Source organism: Hipposideros armiger, unplaced genomic scaffold (assembly GCF_001890085.2).
Source record: "Hipposideros armiger isolate ML-2016 unplaced genomic scaffold, ASM189008v1 scaffold_27, whole genome shotgun sequence".
Lineage (NCBI taxonomy): Eukaryota > Metazoa > Chordata > Mammalia > Chiroptera > Hipposideridae > Hipposideros > Hipposideros armiger.
In genome coordinates this window covers 2,631,785-2,649,630 of record NW_017731377.1, presented here as the reverse complement: position 1 = coordinate 2,649,630, position 17,846 = coordinate 2,631,785, and the positions used below count along the sequence as shown (strand labels likewise).

At 44.3% G+C, this 17,846-nt stretch overlaps 1 protein-coding gene across 1 annotated transcript; it reads right to left on the bottom strand.

Moving 5' to 3' along the window:
• Nucleotides 1–788: 788 nt before the first annotated feature.
• PRSS55 (serine protease 55) lies at nucleotides 789–14,447 on the bottom strand. Its single transcript, XM_019636116.1, has 5 exons — nucleotides 14,393–14,447; nucleotides 12,992–13,184; nucleotides 11,350–11,600; nucleotides 9,747–9,889; nucleotides 789–1,091 (listed from the first exon to the last, which is right to left on the bottom strand). The coding sequence occupies exons 1-5, from the start codon at nucleotides 14,445–14,447 to the stop codon at nucleotides 789–791; spliced, it is 945 nt and encodes a 314-aa protein (XP_019491661.1).
• Between the last annotated feature and the right edge of the window lie 3,399 nt (nucleotides 14,448–17,846).

Genomic DNA, 17,846 nt, shown 5'->3' with positions numbered 1-17,846 from the left:
AATGCAGGGTGAATACCCTTAGACGGGGGTGAAGAGGTCACTTTTACTGGGGGTGGAGAGACTGCTGCCATTGGCAAAGAAGACTCCTCAGAATTTAGAGGCTCAACATCAGGGTCTTCTCAAACACCCACATCCCAGCTTTCAGGATCTCATTCCTTCTCCATCAGTGCCTTCACTTTAATAGTAGATACGCTGTGAAGCCGGGAGTGCAACTCTGTAATTCAGCCAGTCACAGGATGAGATTGTGGCTACAGGAGATAAGGGTCTCCTTCAGGGCAGATGTAGAAGTTTTCAGGTCATTGGTGGGCCTTAGGCATCACAAGAGTTAGAACCACAGACTTTTGCTAGAATCCCCAGGAACAAGGTTCTCTCTTTCTACTGGGGCTGCTAAGCTGGTAGGCTCCAAACTGGAGGTACTGGTGGTCATTATGGCCACCCCTTTGGCAGCCCTTTTGGAAAACAGTCCCTGTCAACCCCTGTTGAGCTCCTAGATTCAGCCATGACTGAAGCCAACATACCATTCCTGTTTTTTTTCTGTTATGTACATCTACAGCCCTTTTTGGTTTGAGTTCAGTAACTCGCCTTCAATGGAAAGATCCTGACTAACACAGGGTCCCCAAAGGCCAGTCCCCAAACCAGGGCTCCAGCCTGCCTGGCTTTCTGGTTCTACTTTCTGTTATCAGCCTCAGTTTAGCATTTAGCTCTAATCTGTAGTCTCTGCTGGTGGCACGTTCTCACAGCCCTCCTTGGTTGAGGAATAGCATTTGTTTTATTATCGGTAGAAAACGCTAGAACAGCATGTAGGACAGAAGGCAGAGCAGGAGCCGGAATTTGGGGCTGCCTGGCTCTGGGAATTCTGAGGCCTGGGATCTCATCAATTTGTTTTGGAGAGGCATTCTCATTTTCTCAGCGTTATAGGGCCTTCCCTCTATCTCAGTCACCTTCTTGATCCAGGGGCTGTAATTTTCTAACAAGGTGTATATTCCTGGGGTGTTCTTCTTTCCACAGCTCCTTCCCCAACTGATGATGCCCACCTGGTACCAATTCTTGCCAGGTTCTATGGTACAGACGAGAGGCCCCCCACTGTCACCCTGTGGGCAGAGAACATAGTTTAGTAGCAAGTCCCATTCAAAACTGTCCATTTGAGGCAGGGCACAGCTCAGTAATGGAAGAGGACTCATTGACCTCTCCTACTCCAGGCTGCCAAAGGAAATCGGTCATTGCTGACCAATGCCCGCCCCTCTCCCATGTCTATGGCAGGAGTGTGCTGCTGTCAGGCTGGTTCTGGGAATGGTAGGGTGTATAGTAAGGACGGTGGATGAGACAGGACTGAAGAGGGTGGAGGAGGGAGAGCTTGGTGAAAAAACGCTCCATCTGCAACACAGTGAGAGGGGACTGGAAGACGGAATAAGTGTTGCACAGGCTGCTAGAAGAGTAGCGACTAGTTTTGTGGGTCTTATCAAATCAGAAGCCCTGGGAAGGGTTATAAAGGGAAGGAATGAAAACAGATATGAGAAATGCTGTTGGGGTTGTGGGTATGAATGGGGCCTCCTTTGATGGTCTTCCAGAGGCGTGAGGGAGAATGATGTTCTTTTTTCATTCTTTGGGGTGGGTGTTTGCAGGAGGCAAACGAGCTAAGCTTTTCAGAATGTGTGGTCCCTCCAGGGTGGGATCACATGGTTCTATGACTCACATGGCTATTTATACAGAAAACATGATCCAAGTCCCTACCATGTACCACACATATACATGGCTTCCCTTCATCTATTTAATACAAGGAAATGGAGGAGGATGAATGAAGGGTTTGCTCAGGGTTACATAGTAGCTAGGCCAGAGTTGGAACCAGAGCTTCCTGACGCCAAAGCACACATTCTCTCTACCTTGCTACTCGCCTCTCACGGAAGGAGCTGTGTATAATCGTTCAAATGGTTTTTCTTTAGTGGAGAGATGGCTCCCTTTCCATGATCGTAAACAGGTGACTAGAATGAATGAAATCTTATAATGGACTCTAACGGGGAGAAGGAAGATTAACTTCCTGGACAGGAAGTACAGGGCAGTGTGTTAACCCCTTGGCTGTTTTTTTCTCATCAACCTCACAGCCTCACATCTCTGTTGAGGTAGGTATTTTGATTTCTGTTTTATAACTAGAAAATTAAAGGTCAGAAGAGGTTTGAGCACTCCCACTTAACAACATGTTCATTGAGGAAAAACTAATTGTCAGGCATTTGGGATACAAGACCGTATGGTCTAGTGGAGGAGATAAAAATGAAAACAAATGGGACCCACTGCATTTGATGGGACAGAAGCATGAACAAGATATGGAGGTAGTGCAGAGGGGGAGGAATTGATTCTGTTAAGGGACAGTTCTGTCCGAATCGACTTCAAAGCATTTCATTTGAAAGGCGAATAGGAATTTAACAGAAAGAGAATGCGTGGGACCTATTGGAGAGGAAAGGGACAGAAGTTAGAGAGACTAATTAAAAGGAGGTGACAATGATGAGAATCTGAACCAGGGCATGAGGAGGTCAGATGGGCAGGGATGGATTGAAACCCACATGATCTGGTGACTGGTGACATTGGACATGGATGTGTGAAGAACTAGCTCTAAGGTCACAGGGTGTGGTTAACAACGATAAAGTGCAGAGGGAAATAATGAAGAAATTGTGTTCAAATGGAGTTTGGGTGGACTGTGAAAAGCATCACCAACCAAAGGATTAAACAGAGCAGAATTAACAGAGCAATCGGAACTCAAGAACACACAGTAAGTATGGATCTAAACCAAAATTACCCTTTCCAGTATGAAATGTTGCCTCTAACACTTAACTGTTGTTTTTTTTTTTTGGGGGGGGGTGCTTTTCTTTGTGCTAGGCCTGTTTCAAAGTCATGGGGCAAGAACCAAATCAACAGGATTTCTACTCAAATAGTTTGTTCTGTAATGCTGTTTTTATAATTGTCTTCAATTTTATAAATGCATGAATGTTCTAAAAAATTTTTGTTAATATGTTGCCTTTTTTGTTATTTACTTACATAACAAGGAGAGAACTGTCCTTGAGCAAATAACTTTTATAAGTTATTAAAATGTCATTAAAATGGAGATAATACCAACTACTTCCCAAGATTGCTGGCAGTGAAATTTTAACAAATCTATATAAATCACTCAGCACAGTGTAAATGCTATGTAGTAAATTATCCAGAAATGTATTAGTATTATTATTTTACACTTACATATTACAAACATTGCTTGTATATTTAGGAAACAGAGATTCCCTTTATGAACTGCTGGGACCCAGAGGGACATCTATAAATAAATACATGATCTTTTATGCGTAAAGCCTTTACATTTTTTTCCCTCTTCCTCTCGGAAAGAAAGCAAGAAGTGCCTAAAAGAAAGGTTTGGCTTCAGCCAGCAAGCACCTGAGACAGATGACAGCCCACTTGAGGGGGACTTTCTTTCAAGGACTAAGACTAGTAGCTGGGGACCTGTCTGGTTAAAGCCTCCCAACCACAGCTGTGAGATAATTAAACCGTGCATGTGCTCACTCTTGTCCTTTTTGGGATAAAAGCACATGACCTGGTTTCTAGCCTGGACACACCGCTACCTGGACGAAGGGGAAATCACTTAAATTCTAAATCCCTGTGTTTTCATCTATTTAAGCAGGGACAGTGAGACCTGCCCAGCCAATGTGACAGGGCAGTGGAGAGACCAACATTATTGAATGTGTATGACAGAGCTATGAAGTTATTATACTGCTTTGGATCCATTCAGATAGCGAGGGAAATGATTGATGATTAAAATAACCATGCTTTGTCATCTGTGAAACAGAGTTTTGATTAAATATTTTCTATATTCTTTTTCAGCCCTAGAAGTCTGTGATGCTAAAAGTCTAAGATTCTATGGAGTGAAATAAGATGTTTGTGCAAGTGTCATGAGTGATGTGTTCAAAGTAACACCCTGGAAAGTAGCCCAGGGCAGTGATACTACTCTGTATGATATTATAATGGTGGACACATGTCACCACACATTTGTCCAAACCCTTAGGATGCCAACACCAAGAGTGACCCTAATGTAAACTATGGACTCTGGATGATAATGACGTGTCATGTGGCTTCCCCAGTTGTAACAAATGTACCTACCACTCTGGTGCGGGATATTGATAATGGGGGAGGCTATGGATGTGTGGGGACAGGGGATATATGGGAAATATCTCTACTTTCCTCTCAATTTTGCTGTAAACCTAAAGCTGCTTTAAAAAAATAAAGTCTTAAAAAAAAGTAGCTCGGGTCTAAATCCAGGTCAGCTTGGTAGCCCCATAAGCACACTGCCTAACAGCCCAGTGGGCCGCCAGCTCATAACCCCCTCTCCACCTGCCGACTCCCACCTCCTTCAGGACCCCCTCAGGTGTCCCCTCCACGAGGGCTCGTTTGCTGACAGATAGGTGCCAGCTTCCTTGGAAAGTTCATCTATTTGATTAACATTTGCAGAGCATTTTTCACGTGCCAAGCACTGCACTAGGCACTGACAATTCACACGTGAGTAAGACGCCATTTCTGCTGGAGCTGGGGAGACAGATGAGAAAGCAACGCAGTACACTGCGGTGGCTGGTGCTAGTCCTTCACAGAAGTATCATGTTACTTGTTGGGATATGTTTGATTCTATATTTTGCTTGACTATGCCACTTAAAAATTATTATTTTTTAAAATCGAATTCTTTTTTTCCCCCCATAGTTTAATCTTAGGACATTACAAAGAAAAAAAGTGCTGGGAAAAGTAAACCCCCCCCCAAAAATCCAATTGTTTTCCATTTTAGCATTTACTTATAATTAGTATTTTAAGCATAGCATAATCTTACTGCCATTATTTTGAACATATTTAAATGTTTTCATTATAAAATGATCCTTTCCCTTAATTATGTGACTCCATGCTTTTTTAAAGTTTGCTAAATTTAAACAGTGATTTTATTTGTAAGGGCAGTTATTTTTAAACCCTAAGGGGTTTATCTGTTTTTAGGTGATGATACTATTGTATAAATTCTGAAAATTTTCTTTGACTGGATCACTGTCAGCTTATTGCTGACAACAGAAAGCTTTCTAAACAGAGAGCAAAGCTTTTCACTTCACACGTTTTTTAAAAGGCTGAAAACAATAACAGCATATTTATTTATGGCACTCGTAAGTAATAGATGATTAATTTTAGAAGCTTTCATTAAAGTACATTTTGATAGGAGAAGGATTGAAGCAAAATTCCTAGATTCCAGATGGGAGATCCAGCGACCAAAGCAAAGAAAGGGTACAGAACATGTCACCAAAGATGACACTTGATTATTTTAAATTTTGCCACATTTTGTTTCGGCCATTTGGATATGGGATGGCGTTGAATCAAAGAGACTGCAAGGAGCAGTAGGAGGACGAGTGGGGCCTGATTCTAACCTTCTCGGGTGAGCAGTAGGAGTGACAGCCTGGGATAGCAGCGAGTCTCCCACGCATGGCACAACCTCCCTTCGTGATCTTGCTCTGCTCGCCTCTCCAGACTCTGTGTGTTACCTTTGGCTTCTGAAGTACTGGGAGCCCCCTGAACACAGGATGCTGTTTCAAGCCTCTGTGATTTTTCCCACATTCTCTCTGGAATGCGCTCTCTTTCCAGTCACCTGATCTATTAAATGGCGTCTTCCCTTTTCTTTTGATATTGGAGCCCTATGTCTCCGGTTCCATTGTTAACTGGTTGCCCCCTAGGTCTATGACATGGCTACGAACTGAGATCTTTCTTTACTGCTTCCTAAAGTTTGGAAAGTTTTGTCTTCTCTGTTTTTTATTTTTGATATAATGGTAGATTAATGCAGTTGTACGAAATGACACAGAGTCTAGATTCCATGTACCCCTTTCGTGTCACCCCCAACAATAACATCTTGCAAAACTATAGGACAAGCGGGATATTGACGGTGATACAGTCAAGATACAGAACATTCCAGTCTCGACAGGGATCCCTCCTGTTGCCCTTTTTACGTGACATCCACTTCCCTCCCACCCCCAGCCCTCCTGAAACCCCGAGGCAACCACTAACCTGTTCTCCATTTCTAATTTCTTTTTTTATTAATTTCAAGAATTATGTAAGTAGAACCAGACAGTGTGGGACCTTTGACAATTGGCTTGTTTCACACAGCATTGAGTTTGGAGATCCATCCACATTGTTGCGTTATCAGTAGTTGCTTCTTGTCATAGCTGAGTGGTTTGGATGTACCAGAGTTTATGTAACCATCCACATCTTGAAGAACGTTTGTTGCCAGTTTTTGGCTGTTATGAATAAAGCTGTCACACACACTGCTGTACAGGTTTTTGTGTGAACGCCAGCCTTCATTTCTTTGGAATAGATGCCCCCAGAGTGTCATTTGCTGGGTTGTATTAGCAAGAACATGTTCTTTTTTTTTTTAAGAAACTGGAAAACTGTTTCGCAGAGTGATTGGACTATTTTTAAGTCCCACCAGCAATATATGAGTGATCAAGATTCTTTGTATTCTTGTCAGTCTTTGGTGTTGTCACTATTTTTTTTTTTACTTTAGCTATTCTGAGAGGTGTGTAGTACCTGATTGTGGTTCATTTGTTTAATGACTGATGACGTTGAACATCTTTCCATGTTCTTTCTTATCTGCCATCTGTATATCATCTTTAGAAAAACGTCTGTTCATGTCTTTTGCCCATTTTCTAATGGAATAGTTTGTTTTTCTACTGTTGCACTTGGGAGTTCTTTATACTCATATATGCAAAGTATAATTCTTTTGTTGGATATTATCTCCCAATCTGTACCTTGTCTTTTTATCTTTTTAATAGGGTCTTTCATAGAGCAAAAGTTTTTAATTTTGATGAGGTCTGGTTTATCAATTTTTTTCCTTTTCTGAGTTTTTGATGTCAATCTATGTCCAAAAGATTTTCTACATTTTTTTTCTAAAAGGTTTTAGAGTTTTACATTTAAGTGCGTGGTTTTAGAGTTTTACATTTAAGTGCGTGATTCATTTTGAATTGTCTTAATTTAATTTAACCTGAGAATGAATAATTCAATTTTTTTTAAAAAAGGATTCTTTATTCAGATTTTTAGTTTTATTTTTCCTATCCTATGCTTATCAATCACTTGAATCTATATATGTTAGTGCAACTATTCCAGCTATGACAGATCCTGTCTTGAGTATTGTCCTGTGTATTAGGTTACTAGGGTCTTGTTCTTATTTAAATCTTCTGTTTTAACAGGACTCTTATGAAACTGGAGTCGAGGAAAGGGAATACCAACTCCACCATTGGATTGGGGTGGAAATCCAGACTCCCCACTCAGGCCAGCAATGACACCAAGGAGAGGAGCAGGAGTGCCCAGTTACACCTGGGTGGGATGCAAGCCCTGCTCCTCAGGGGCCTCCACTGCCATTGGGCAGGGGCAGAGGTGGCTCATTACTACTAGATGGAAGTCAAAGTCCTGGCTTTCCACTCAGCCTCCTCTGACACCACCATGGCGGGCAGCAGAAGGGGGCAAGTCGAAGTTGTTCACTTGACTTTGGTTGATGGGGTAGGGGGACTGTGAGGTCTTTCCTCATGTTTGGCTAGAATAGAATATTTATTGTCAAAAAATTTCTGCCTTGCTAGGTTACCCCTTTCCTGGTCCAAAGAGAGAGAAAGCTTTCTTGTTTTGTTTGGTTTGGTTTGGTTTTTGTCTGTGCCCATTGGCATTTCTGGGTTGCAGGGTTCTCTAGAATCCAGTCTGGGATATATCAGAAGCAGAAAGAAAACCCAAGGAACCAAAAAACAAACAAACAAACAAACAAACAAACAAACAAACAAACACCCAAGGAACCCACTGCTCTGTCATTTCTTAAATCTCAGTGTGTCTTCTTCTCTCCACCTTTCAGAGCCTTTGTTTTTGTTTTATAATATAAGGCCCACTGCTTTTAGCTGTACTTAGTGGGAGGGGTTTGGAGAAAAGTGCCTACTCCATCTTGTCCGTAACCAGAAATTCTAATTTTAATTGTTTGTTTTGCCATGTTTTAAGTGGTCCAGAATGTGAAGAAAACACAAGGTTCCTATGACATTGATTCTGTCTCTCTTTTGGCTCTCCCAGTATTCACCACATGAGGGACTCCTTTTTAACCTGGTGCCATTGCTGCTGGAGTCCCGTCGTCCTTCCTCAGTGCCCCTTCTCCATTCTCTGCTCCATCCATGCTCCCAACCCCTATCCCAGCAAGTCCCTCCCAAGGCCCGATCTCATGATCTTCCAAGGACAACTACCATTTCCTAACATTAAACAATGAAGATAGTTTCATGGAAAAAAATACTCTCATATGGATGGAACTAGAGAACATTATGCTAAGTGAAGTAAGTCAGTCAGAGAAAGACAAATACCGTATGATCTCACTTATACGTGGATTCTAAGGAACTGAATGGATGGGAGACGTGGACGGAGATAGTCTCAGAGACACAGAGGAAGAACTGAGGGCTGTTAGCTGGGAGGGGGCGGGGATGAAGGAGAAGGGGAAGGGATGAGACAATACAAATTAGTAATTACAATATGGCCTCAGGGATAGAAAAAGACAGTCTGAGGAATATAATCAATAATGTTGTAAATATTTCTTAGGGGGCCAGATGGACTCACGTCCTGTTGGGGAGACCACTTCATAGTCAGTGTAGAGGCCTGACCACCACACTGTATTTCTGAAGCTGATGTTGAATAATATTGTATGTCAACTATAATTATATATACATATAGTCATGGGACATGGAGTAGAGAGTGGGAATGGAGTCAATGGAATTGTAATAGATAAGCATGATATCGGCGGGGAGGGCAATAGAGGGGGAGAGGGGGGTTGTTACTTTGTGAGGGTGAAAAGGATAACTATTGCATTGTTCTGTACACCTGAAACTAACAATAAAAAATTAAAAGAAAAAAATACTCTCCTCTTCCATGAGACAGCCTTCCATCACTCTACTGAATATTTAACACCTGTGTTTATAGTTTTACACCAATGATCAGATCCACTGTCTGGCCAATGAGTACGATTAAGTGGGCTTATCAGGGTGATCCCTCCCAAGATAAAGAGAACATCTTTCAGCTTTAAATACAAAGTCCATCACCATCCTTAGAGCCAGAGGAAGCTATTAATAATTTCCAAATAGTATTTTTCTATACTTTCTAGCATCAATCAAAAAGTGGTCTACTTTTTTTATTTTTGTGTTCATTTTATTAAAGAGAAGCTAAGATACCACACTTTGGCTCAATGAAACACACAGGCATCACTCAATATATTATAGTTGTTTACTCACCTGCCTGCCCAGGAGATTGTGGGCTCCCTTAGATGAGACACCATGTCTTAGTCATGGTTAAATCCCCAGGGCTTACTATGCTCAAAAAGGATAGCTCAATTAATGAATTAAAGTGTTTTCTTGTACGGATTTTAAATCCTGCTTGGATTGTTTTTTAAAGAAGCCTTAATAATGAAAAAAGTCTTGGAGCTCTATTAACTAGTGTACCTGGAGAAGACCTCAAATATTTATGCAGGGTTGCCACATACTGACTCCCAGGCACACGCTGATATTCCAAGGACCTGACAATGAGCACTCCTCAATCCGTGTCCTTGTTCTGACAGCCAAACCCTGATTCCCACACATTTTCCAGACTCTTATTGTTTATTTCCAGTGGAGAGAGGATACCCTTGCATTAGCAGCCCTGAGGGGATGGGGACCTATATGATGAGGGAGGGGATATTCCTTCTTTACCTGGCAAGCATCATAGCTCTCATTTTCGTATCCAGCACAAAGCATATTTTCAGTAAGTTTTGGAAACAGCTTTGAACATTTCCCCCAATCCATGATGATCATTGGCGCTTTCATCAGATCAGTTTTCATAGAGTTTCTGTCATCTGGCCCACAGAGAAAGCACATTAGAAAAGTCACTGGACAGCAGTCCCAATGTTGATAATGCAACTGACTGTGCCCTAGACCACCCTGAGCATCCTTGCATCCCACCAGCCACCCATCCATCTTCCTTCACCTCCTCATATCCCCTCACACTCTCCTTCTTTCCAGTAATCTCACACAGTTTACCCACTTCACCACCCCAGGTGTTTCCAAACAATTCTCCACCTACTTGAATCGTTCCTCTCATTCAAAGTCAAATCCCTGCTTCCAAGAAAACTCCCAGCTTGACTCCAACCAGACCTATAGACTTGATTTCTTGGAACTGGCTATTGATCATTTCTCAGCATAATTCTGTCTCTTCATCCTATCTGCCAATTCCCGCTTTGAATTATGAGAGCATGGTCATTCCCTAATACAAGGCTGCTGGAAGAGGGGTTGCACTCCCAGTGGACAAGTTTCCAGGTCCTCTAGGTAAGGATTGGGCTGGCTGAAAGTCTTTATGGGGGATTTGCCATGGCCCTTTCCAGACAGCTTCCGGGAATCTGAATTCCTCTCCATGTCATTAACTCTGACCACACAAAGATTTCAAAATTCTTCTCTTTACTGAGTAGTTTAAATATTGTATACCTCCTCCTCCACTTCTAACTTTTAAGTAGTTCCTGGAGCCCAGAATCAATGTTATACCAGATGCTGTCTAGCTACTAAACTCCTGAAATACCTCCCATTTTCCAGACCCCAGCTCATTACAAGGCATTCCTAGGGGCCTAGTGTCTCTTTCAGGCCTCAGACAGTGCTGTGCTGTTCCCATCCCCTCGCCTACCCATTTGCTTTTGGTTTTGTTGAGTTTTCTTTGGGGATAGTCCAAGGTTTTGTTGAATTTTGGGGGTTTTTTTTTGGGGGGCGGATTTCTTTCATAATCCCTTTCTGCCCTGGTACAGTTCCTTTTATTTTGGCCAAGTAACAATAGGTAACAAGTCACAACAGATTAGTTTCTGAGGGTGCCTGGGCAACATTCCAGGGCCATCAAACATGTAGGCCAGGGCAGGCATCCTGAATGCCTGCAGGAACCAGGTGGGACGCGTCCATGTGTGAATCAAGGGAGATGTGAAAGGATGGAGAGCGGAGAGGCCCCTGACAAACTTGAGAGTTTAAATTCAGTTAGACAAACAAGACTGCTCTGTACTGGCTGCAGTCTTGGGGACTGGCTCGGGCCTGGCATCTCAGCTTGGGGACTGGGAGAGTTGCCTCTTTGGTCCTCGGAAGAGGCTGAGATTGGACCTCTGCACGTCTCTGCTGTGCAGGGATTTGCTCCAGTGCAATTCCTTTCCCCTTCCCTCCTTCCTCAGTCCTCTTCGCTTTTCACCCTCCTCCCTTCTTCTTTAGATTGAGTGGCCCATGCTCAGGTGCCCGGGATGTGGCTCCTCCCCCAGCAGGTCTCAGGAGATGCTGAGCAGTCACGTACCAGTTTTGGTCTGTCCCCATCCTGCCACCCAGCATTCGTGCCACGTGGAGGGGCTGGGCTTCCTAGGTGTGCAGATGGGTTCTTTCAGGCCGCTGAATGTGATGCGTGAGTTCAACAGCAGCAAGGCGATGTCATTGTCCATGTTCAGGTTTTTAAAGTCCTTGTGAATAACGATGGTGGTGACTCCCTTTATTTCCAGGGATGGGCTCTGTAAGTTGTTGGTTCCCAGCACAACACTCAGGTCTGTAGGGCTGGCAGCATAAAACCAGAGAGCGGAAGCTGGGAGGGGAAGGAAAGCCACAAAGCACCCAGGATTGGCTGTGCCTAAAAACATCTATATCCCATATAGTTCTAGGGGCCTTTAGGACTTGTCCTACTGGGGCTGTTGCTCAGAAGATGGGAGAATTTGAAAAAGGTAAGGAAGGAGGTGTGGCAGGCCACAGCTACGCCACTGCCCCAGCACAGTACCAGAGATGTGAATGAGAGACTCTGGCCTACTTGTACAAAGGCTGAACTTAGCTTTGGGTGCTCCAAAGAGCCCACAAATAATAAATAAAATAAAATAAAATAAAATTATACATTAAAATAAAATAGAATAAAAATGAAAACAAAAACCACCTGGCACAAGTCAAACTAGCCCTCAGATAAGTGAGGTATTATTACATTGATTTGTCTACCAGCAACTTCGAGACCCCAAGACAGAATTTCATCTAGACTTGCCACTAAGGAGAAAGAATTGTCAGGAACTCCCTCCAGACAGAATGGTCAGGAACTTTCCAATAGCCCATCTTTAAGTATCCCATGGGAACAGGCACGACAAGATTCCTTAGTTATGGTGTGATGAAACTTCCCCAGCTATCTGATTAGCCCTTTAAATTTAGTCTGTGTGTACCTCCAAACTTACGTGAGGTAGTGTCACAAGTGCAGCAGAAAGCACAAGCCCTGGACCCCGGATTGAAATCCGGTTTCTGTCTACTAGGTGTGTACCTTGGGTGACTCACCTAACCTTATTGGATCTCAGCTTCCTTCTCTGTAAAGCAGGGCTGTTTGTTCTACCTGCCTCTGATGGCTGTTGTAAGATTGAATGAGTTAAAAGGGGGTTGTTCATTCTATCTGTCTCAGGGGTATGGCAGGATTAAATAAGTTAATGCAAGTAGTTTTTTTAGAAGGTCACTGGCACATGATTAGCAACCAGTAAATGCTAGATTTTCCACCAGTCTGCTGGAGTACAGAGAAAAAACTCTACAAGAAGCGGGGAAGTAGTGTGACAGATTGCCCAGTGATCCAGACTTCCAGTATTAGGAAACTTTCTTCCTAGAAGGACTTGACTGACCGAGGAAAGGTAAACAGACCAAGCCCTTTGGCTCCACCAGGCCACAGGTGTTCCTAGGACAACAATGTGTGACCTCAGGGAAGCCATAGTTATTGGCCCTGGGTGACAACAAGGAAGGCATGGCAGAGTGCCAGCCTCAGGTTTGCTGCCTCCTCATCCCCAGGGCTGGAGGGGATGGGTGGTAGCCATACTGTCTGACTTAGCACTGACCAGCCCTAGGATTCCTTTAGCAATCAGGGCTGGCTGAGTGTGGGGTGCTCCAGGGGGGAACCCTGTCAGAAGCAACAGGGATGGGCTCTTGATACTTACATTAGCTCCTCATTAAATAAGCAGTGAGCAGCAGTGACAATCCACCACTCGTTGATGATCGTGCCGCCACAAAAATGTTCATTTCTTGTCTGAATACTCACCAGCCATGGAAACTCACCCACCTCAGCCTCCATCCCCTCTATGATTCTGGAATACTGAGGTCCTCCCTCAAAAATGGGTCTTACACCACATTCTGGCAGAATGGAAGACAAAGGAAGGGAAAAGATGCAATGCTTAGTCAATAGCCATAGGAGGCTTCTAAGTAGCTACCATTATACCCATTCTAGACATAGAGAAACTAAGGCTGCCCCAGGGAAGCAGCCTAGGAAGACGAGTAAGCTGACAGATGCTTTTGTTGCACAGGGCTTGAGACATGGGTCAGAAATGTTGGCTCCGTACCCCCTCCAGCATTGTGATCTCAGGCAAGTCACTTCACTGAGCTTGTTTCTGCTCTTATCAAAGAGAAATCAGAGGAAAATACTTGTCCAGCACTAACTGTGGAGTGGTAGACAGAATAACACCCCCCAAAAGATGTCCATGTCCTAATGGACCACATCCTGGGACTTGTGGATGTTGCCTTACAAGGCAAAAGGGATTTTGGAGATAGAATTACAGTTGCTAATCAACTGACCTTAAAATGGGGTGATTATCCTGGATAATCTGAGTGGGCCCAATGTAATCACAAGGGTCCTTAAGAGTGGTAGAGGGAGGCAGAAGAAGAGAGATGAGGCTTTGGAAGAAAGGCCCGGAGAGACGCAATGGTTGGCTTTCAAGAGGAAAGAAGGGGCCACAAGCTAAGAAATAGGGATGATCTCTAGAAGCTAGAAAAGGCAAGGCAAAGATTCTCCCCAGAGCCTCCGATGGGAATGCAGTCCTACCAACACCCTGATCTTAGCCCAGTGAGACCATGTTGGATATCTGTCCCACAGAACTATAAGAAATTTGTGTTGTTTTAAGCCACTAAGTTTATGGCCCTTTATTACAGCAGCCATAAGAAACTAATACACATGGGAAACCAGAGGGGTGGCCCAGAAAGGGCCTGAAGCCACTGGAAGACCTGAATTGTTCTAAGTTAAAACATTCTGTTCCAGGCAGAGCAGCTCCATTTCCTGGGAGGCTGAGGACAAAGGCTGCAGCTGCCTGTGTAGAGAAGAGAAATCTGCCTTCTGGACAGAGTACAGGTCCAGCTCCTAGTCCCCAGGAGAGGAAATACTCCATGAATATTTGTTGAGTCAGCCTCTTCGTGGCCAATTGGTTCATTAATGAGCTCACTAACCAACTGTCTCCCTTTGCCCCAAATGATCACTACTGACTGGGTGAAGGGGAAGGGAGTAGGGCCATTGTCGTGCTCGGCCCTGCCTGGGAGAGCTGCTCTGGCCAATGGGAGAGGGGACCACATACCGAGATATGCGCCCTTGGCTTGGGACATGAGCAGCAAAACTGACAACAGGAGCATGGCCCTTGGCTCTGCTGTTGGTTTAAGAAGTGATGGAGGCAAGGGCTGAGGGGAATGACCCCAAGGAAGCCTCCTTTTTTATGGCCAAACCCAGCTGGCGATGTCACAATGGACTGTGGGTTTGAGAACTCAGACAGGTAATGCAGTTATCTCCTTTGGCCATTTGTTTCTAAGATGGTTGCACAGACGTACCTCATTCTTGAAGCTGTCTTGTCCGAGCTTCCCTTCCCACTAACTGGGGCATGGCCTGCCTTTCACCGAGTCCTTGATGGGCACCTTGCTTTTGGCCCCTGACATAAACAGCCTATTTGAAGACTCAGATGCCTCGTCTTCCATAGAGCCTGCAGCTGCTCCTTGGCACCCAGGTGTCCACTTGCAGGGTTGGGCCAGCCTGTTGTATGGCCATGGATGGTGCTATCCCCACCTGTTCTGAACAGTACTTCACCTGCTTTCTCAGACAGAAAATCCTGGCTCTGACGAAGGGCTAAGGCTCTCTTTAACGGCATGTGGGTAAAGGTCCCAAAGCTCATCAGGTCACCTGTCCCTGGTCCCACCACTGGGAAGATACAGGCTTTCCCTCTGCACTTCCTTTGGATTTACCTCTCTCCCTCCCCCGGCCCTGCTGCCACCTCCTGATAAATGCCCATGGCTTCTCCTTTGCTCGGGTTCTGTTGGTTCTGGGGGTGCAGAGGGAAGAGGAGCCTGGGCCCGAGGTCTGATTGGGAGGATGAAGGATGACAGCTAATCTCACTGATGGAAAGGCATTGACAGGCACGTCCACTCTAAACTGCTACTTATTTTCTATAAAAGTATCTGAACAAAATCACAGCTCACCCCTGGGAAGATCCATTGCCTTTTGGGTCTATTAATCTCTCTTATTAACATGACTTGGGCCTTACTTCCCATGAAATATCCATTCACGGTCCAGCATTTCTTTGCCAAGCTTCTTTACAGTAACAATGGACTGCACCATGCCTGAACTGGTAGAGGGATGGACAGCTGGGGACAGAGCCACCATGCCCAGCAACAACTCCAGAGGGTACCATTCTTATAGACGACAATGAGAATGGCTATTTCTGGGATTGGGCAAACATGGGGGCCTGGGTGTGGAGAGAAACTCCAGTGCACTATAAGGAATCTGTAGAAATTCAAAGAAAGGAGGCCCGTGATGACATAGTTTGCCCAGGATTGCTGCCTGGCTGATGCTCAAGAATCCCCGAGGGTGGCATTATGGGAGTGACTTTATTTACCACCATCCCAGCCAGCAGTCCTGTAACTTTGGTGGACAGCCTAGGGAGCTTGTTTAGCGCAGATTAAGGTTGCCAGATTTAGCAAATCTATAGGATGCCTGCTTACATTTGAATTTCAGATTAAGAACAATTTTTTTTTTTAGTCTATGTATACCCCATGCAATGTTTGGGATATGCAGTGTAGCTGCCTTCTCAGCCTGTATAGCTCACCAACCACAATACTTTTATATTCAACCTTTTTAGTATCTCTCAATTACATCTGTTTCTTGATAACTCCACTGTTATGGGCTGAATTGGGTCCCCCTTAAATTTCATATGTTGAAGTCCCAAGCCCCAGTACCTCAGAATGTGACCATATTTGGAGATAGGGTTTTTAAAGAGGTGGTTAAGTTAAAATGAGACCCCCGCCTCAGGGCAGGGCCCTAATTCAATATGACTGGTGTCCTTATAGGAAGAGACACCAGGAGTGTGCGTGCACAGAGAGAGGACCATGTGAAGAGGCAGCAAGAGCGTGGCCATCTGCATGCAAAGGGGAGAGGCCTGGAAGAGGTCCTTCCATTATGGCGCTTAGAAAGAACCCAACCCTGTCCACACCTTGATCTTAGACTTCCCAGCTTCCCAGAACCAGAACATTTCTGTTGTGTAAGCCACACTGTCTGTGCTATTTTGTTATAGCAGCTTTGGCAAACTAATACAACCACCTTCCTTCTTACTTTAGGCCACTACCATCTTTCATCTGTATTATGGAGCCACTTCCCAAATGATATTCTCTTTTCTAGCTTCATCCTCTCTAAAATAATCTCCATGTTGCATCCAGAATAATCTTTTAATGCACATGTGACTATATGGAACTGCTTTCATTCCACCATTCTCCCCAGTAACCTCACAATGAAGTCCAAATCTCCTAATAAGTTATAACAGGCTTTGAGATCTGGTTCCAGAGACTATGGAAACTTGCCCAAAGACCCAAAGCTTCTTAATGCCAAAGCAGATGCCAGAATGCATGGCTCCTCGAGAGGCTCAGAGTCAAGGGTGAAGGGGAAGTGTACACACAAAAGTTTGCCTGAAATGGTTTCCCGTGAGTCCCCACTGCAGAATGAACACAGACAGGGAAATATTGGGCTGTGACGCAGACTCAGCTAAGCCAGGTTACCTTGCATCCCCTGCTTCTTCCCTAACCCCAGGCTTACTGTGATGTCACCCAGGGCCAGCTCTGCCATACATCTGTGATGGCCCCAACTGAAGCAGCTGCAGCTGGCATTTTATCAGCGTGGGCTAGAGGCACAGGTTGGGCAATTCCGGGCTGGAATGAAAAGAAGATGCTACAGCTTCTAATTTCACTGCTCATGGTGCTCAAGGGATATGCCCAGGAAGATCCAGGTCTGTGCCCGGCAAACCCAGAGCGAAGGATGGGGAGAAGCCTGCAACCTCTGACTTGGCTCCTGAAGAATTCATTCAGAGGCCCAAGCGGGTGGTGGGTTAGAGTAACAGCTCAGGAAATGAGGAGATTACAATTAATCAATCAAAGTAGATTCATTGGGCTCAGTGAATATGCCATTTAAAATGATGCCCCAGGGTCTGGACCCAAAGTTCTGGAAGTACAGGCGACTTGGAGCAACCGTTTGGCTACTGCCTTTGTTTCTCCACTCCCCTCTGCGTAAATGCATTAAGGGTCTTTCTGGGCCTAACAGTCTGGGAGAAGCTGTTAGGAGCTGTTGTGGTGGAATAAGGGCCTTATTTAATTTAGGCCACCTACATTAAATTACGTAACCTCATAAAGTGGGAAAAGTTATAGAGCTATTGCAGGAGCAGATGAGTTAATGCAGAATTTCCCCCACGTATGTTCTATAGAGCCTCTGTCCTGTTAGAAGCTGCACAGAAAAAAGCTCTATTGACAGGTTTGGAGGTGCTCCATTCGACGCTTTTTCTGTAGAGTCACAGTGAATCTTCATGTTGTAAAGTTTCTGAGAAATCTCACAGTAACAAAAATGGTTTAATGTTATTTAATCTAACATTTCTGAAATGTATCTAAGCACAGGGCCACTCTTTACCCCCACTCCAAGCCTTATTCATAATATTTTCTATTTACTCTTATGAAAATTACCGGTTCCTATATTTTCCCATTTTTTTTCCTATTTGAGTGGATGTT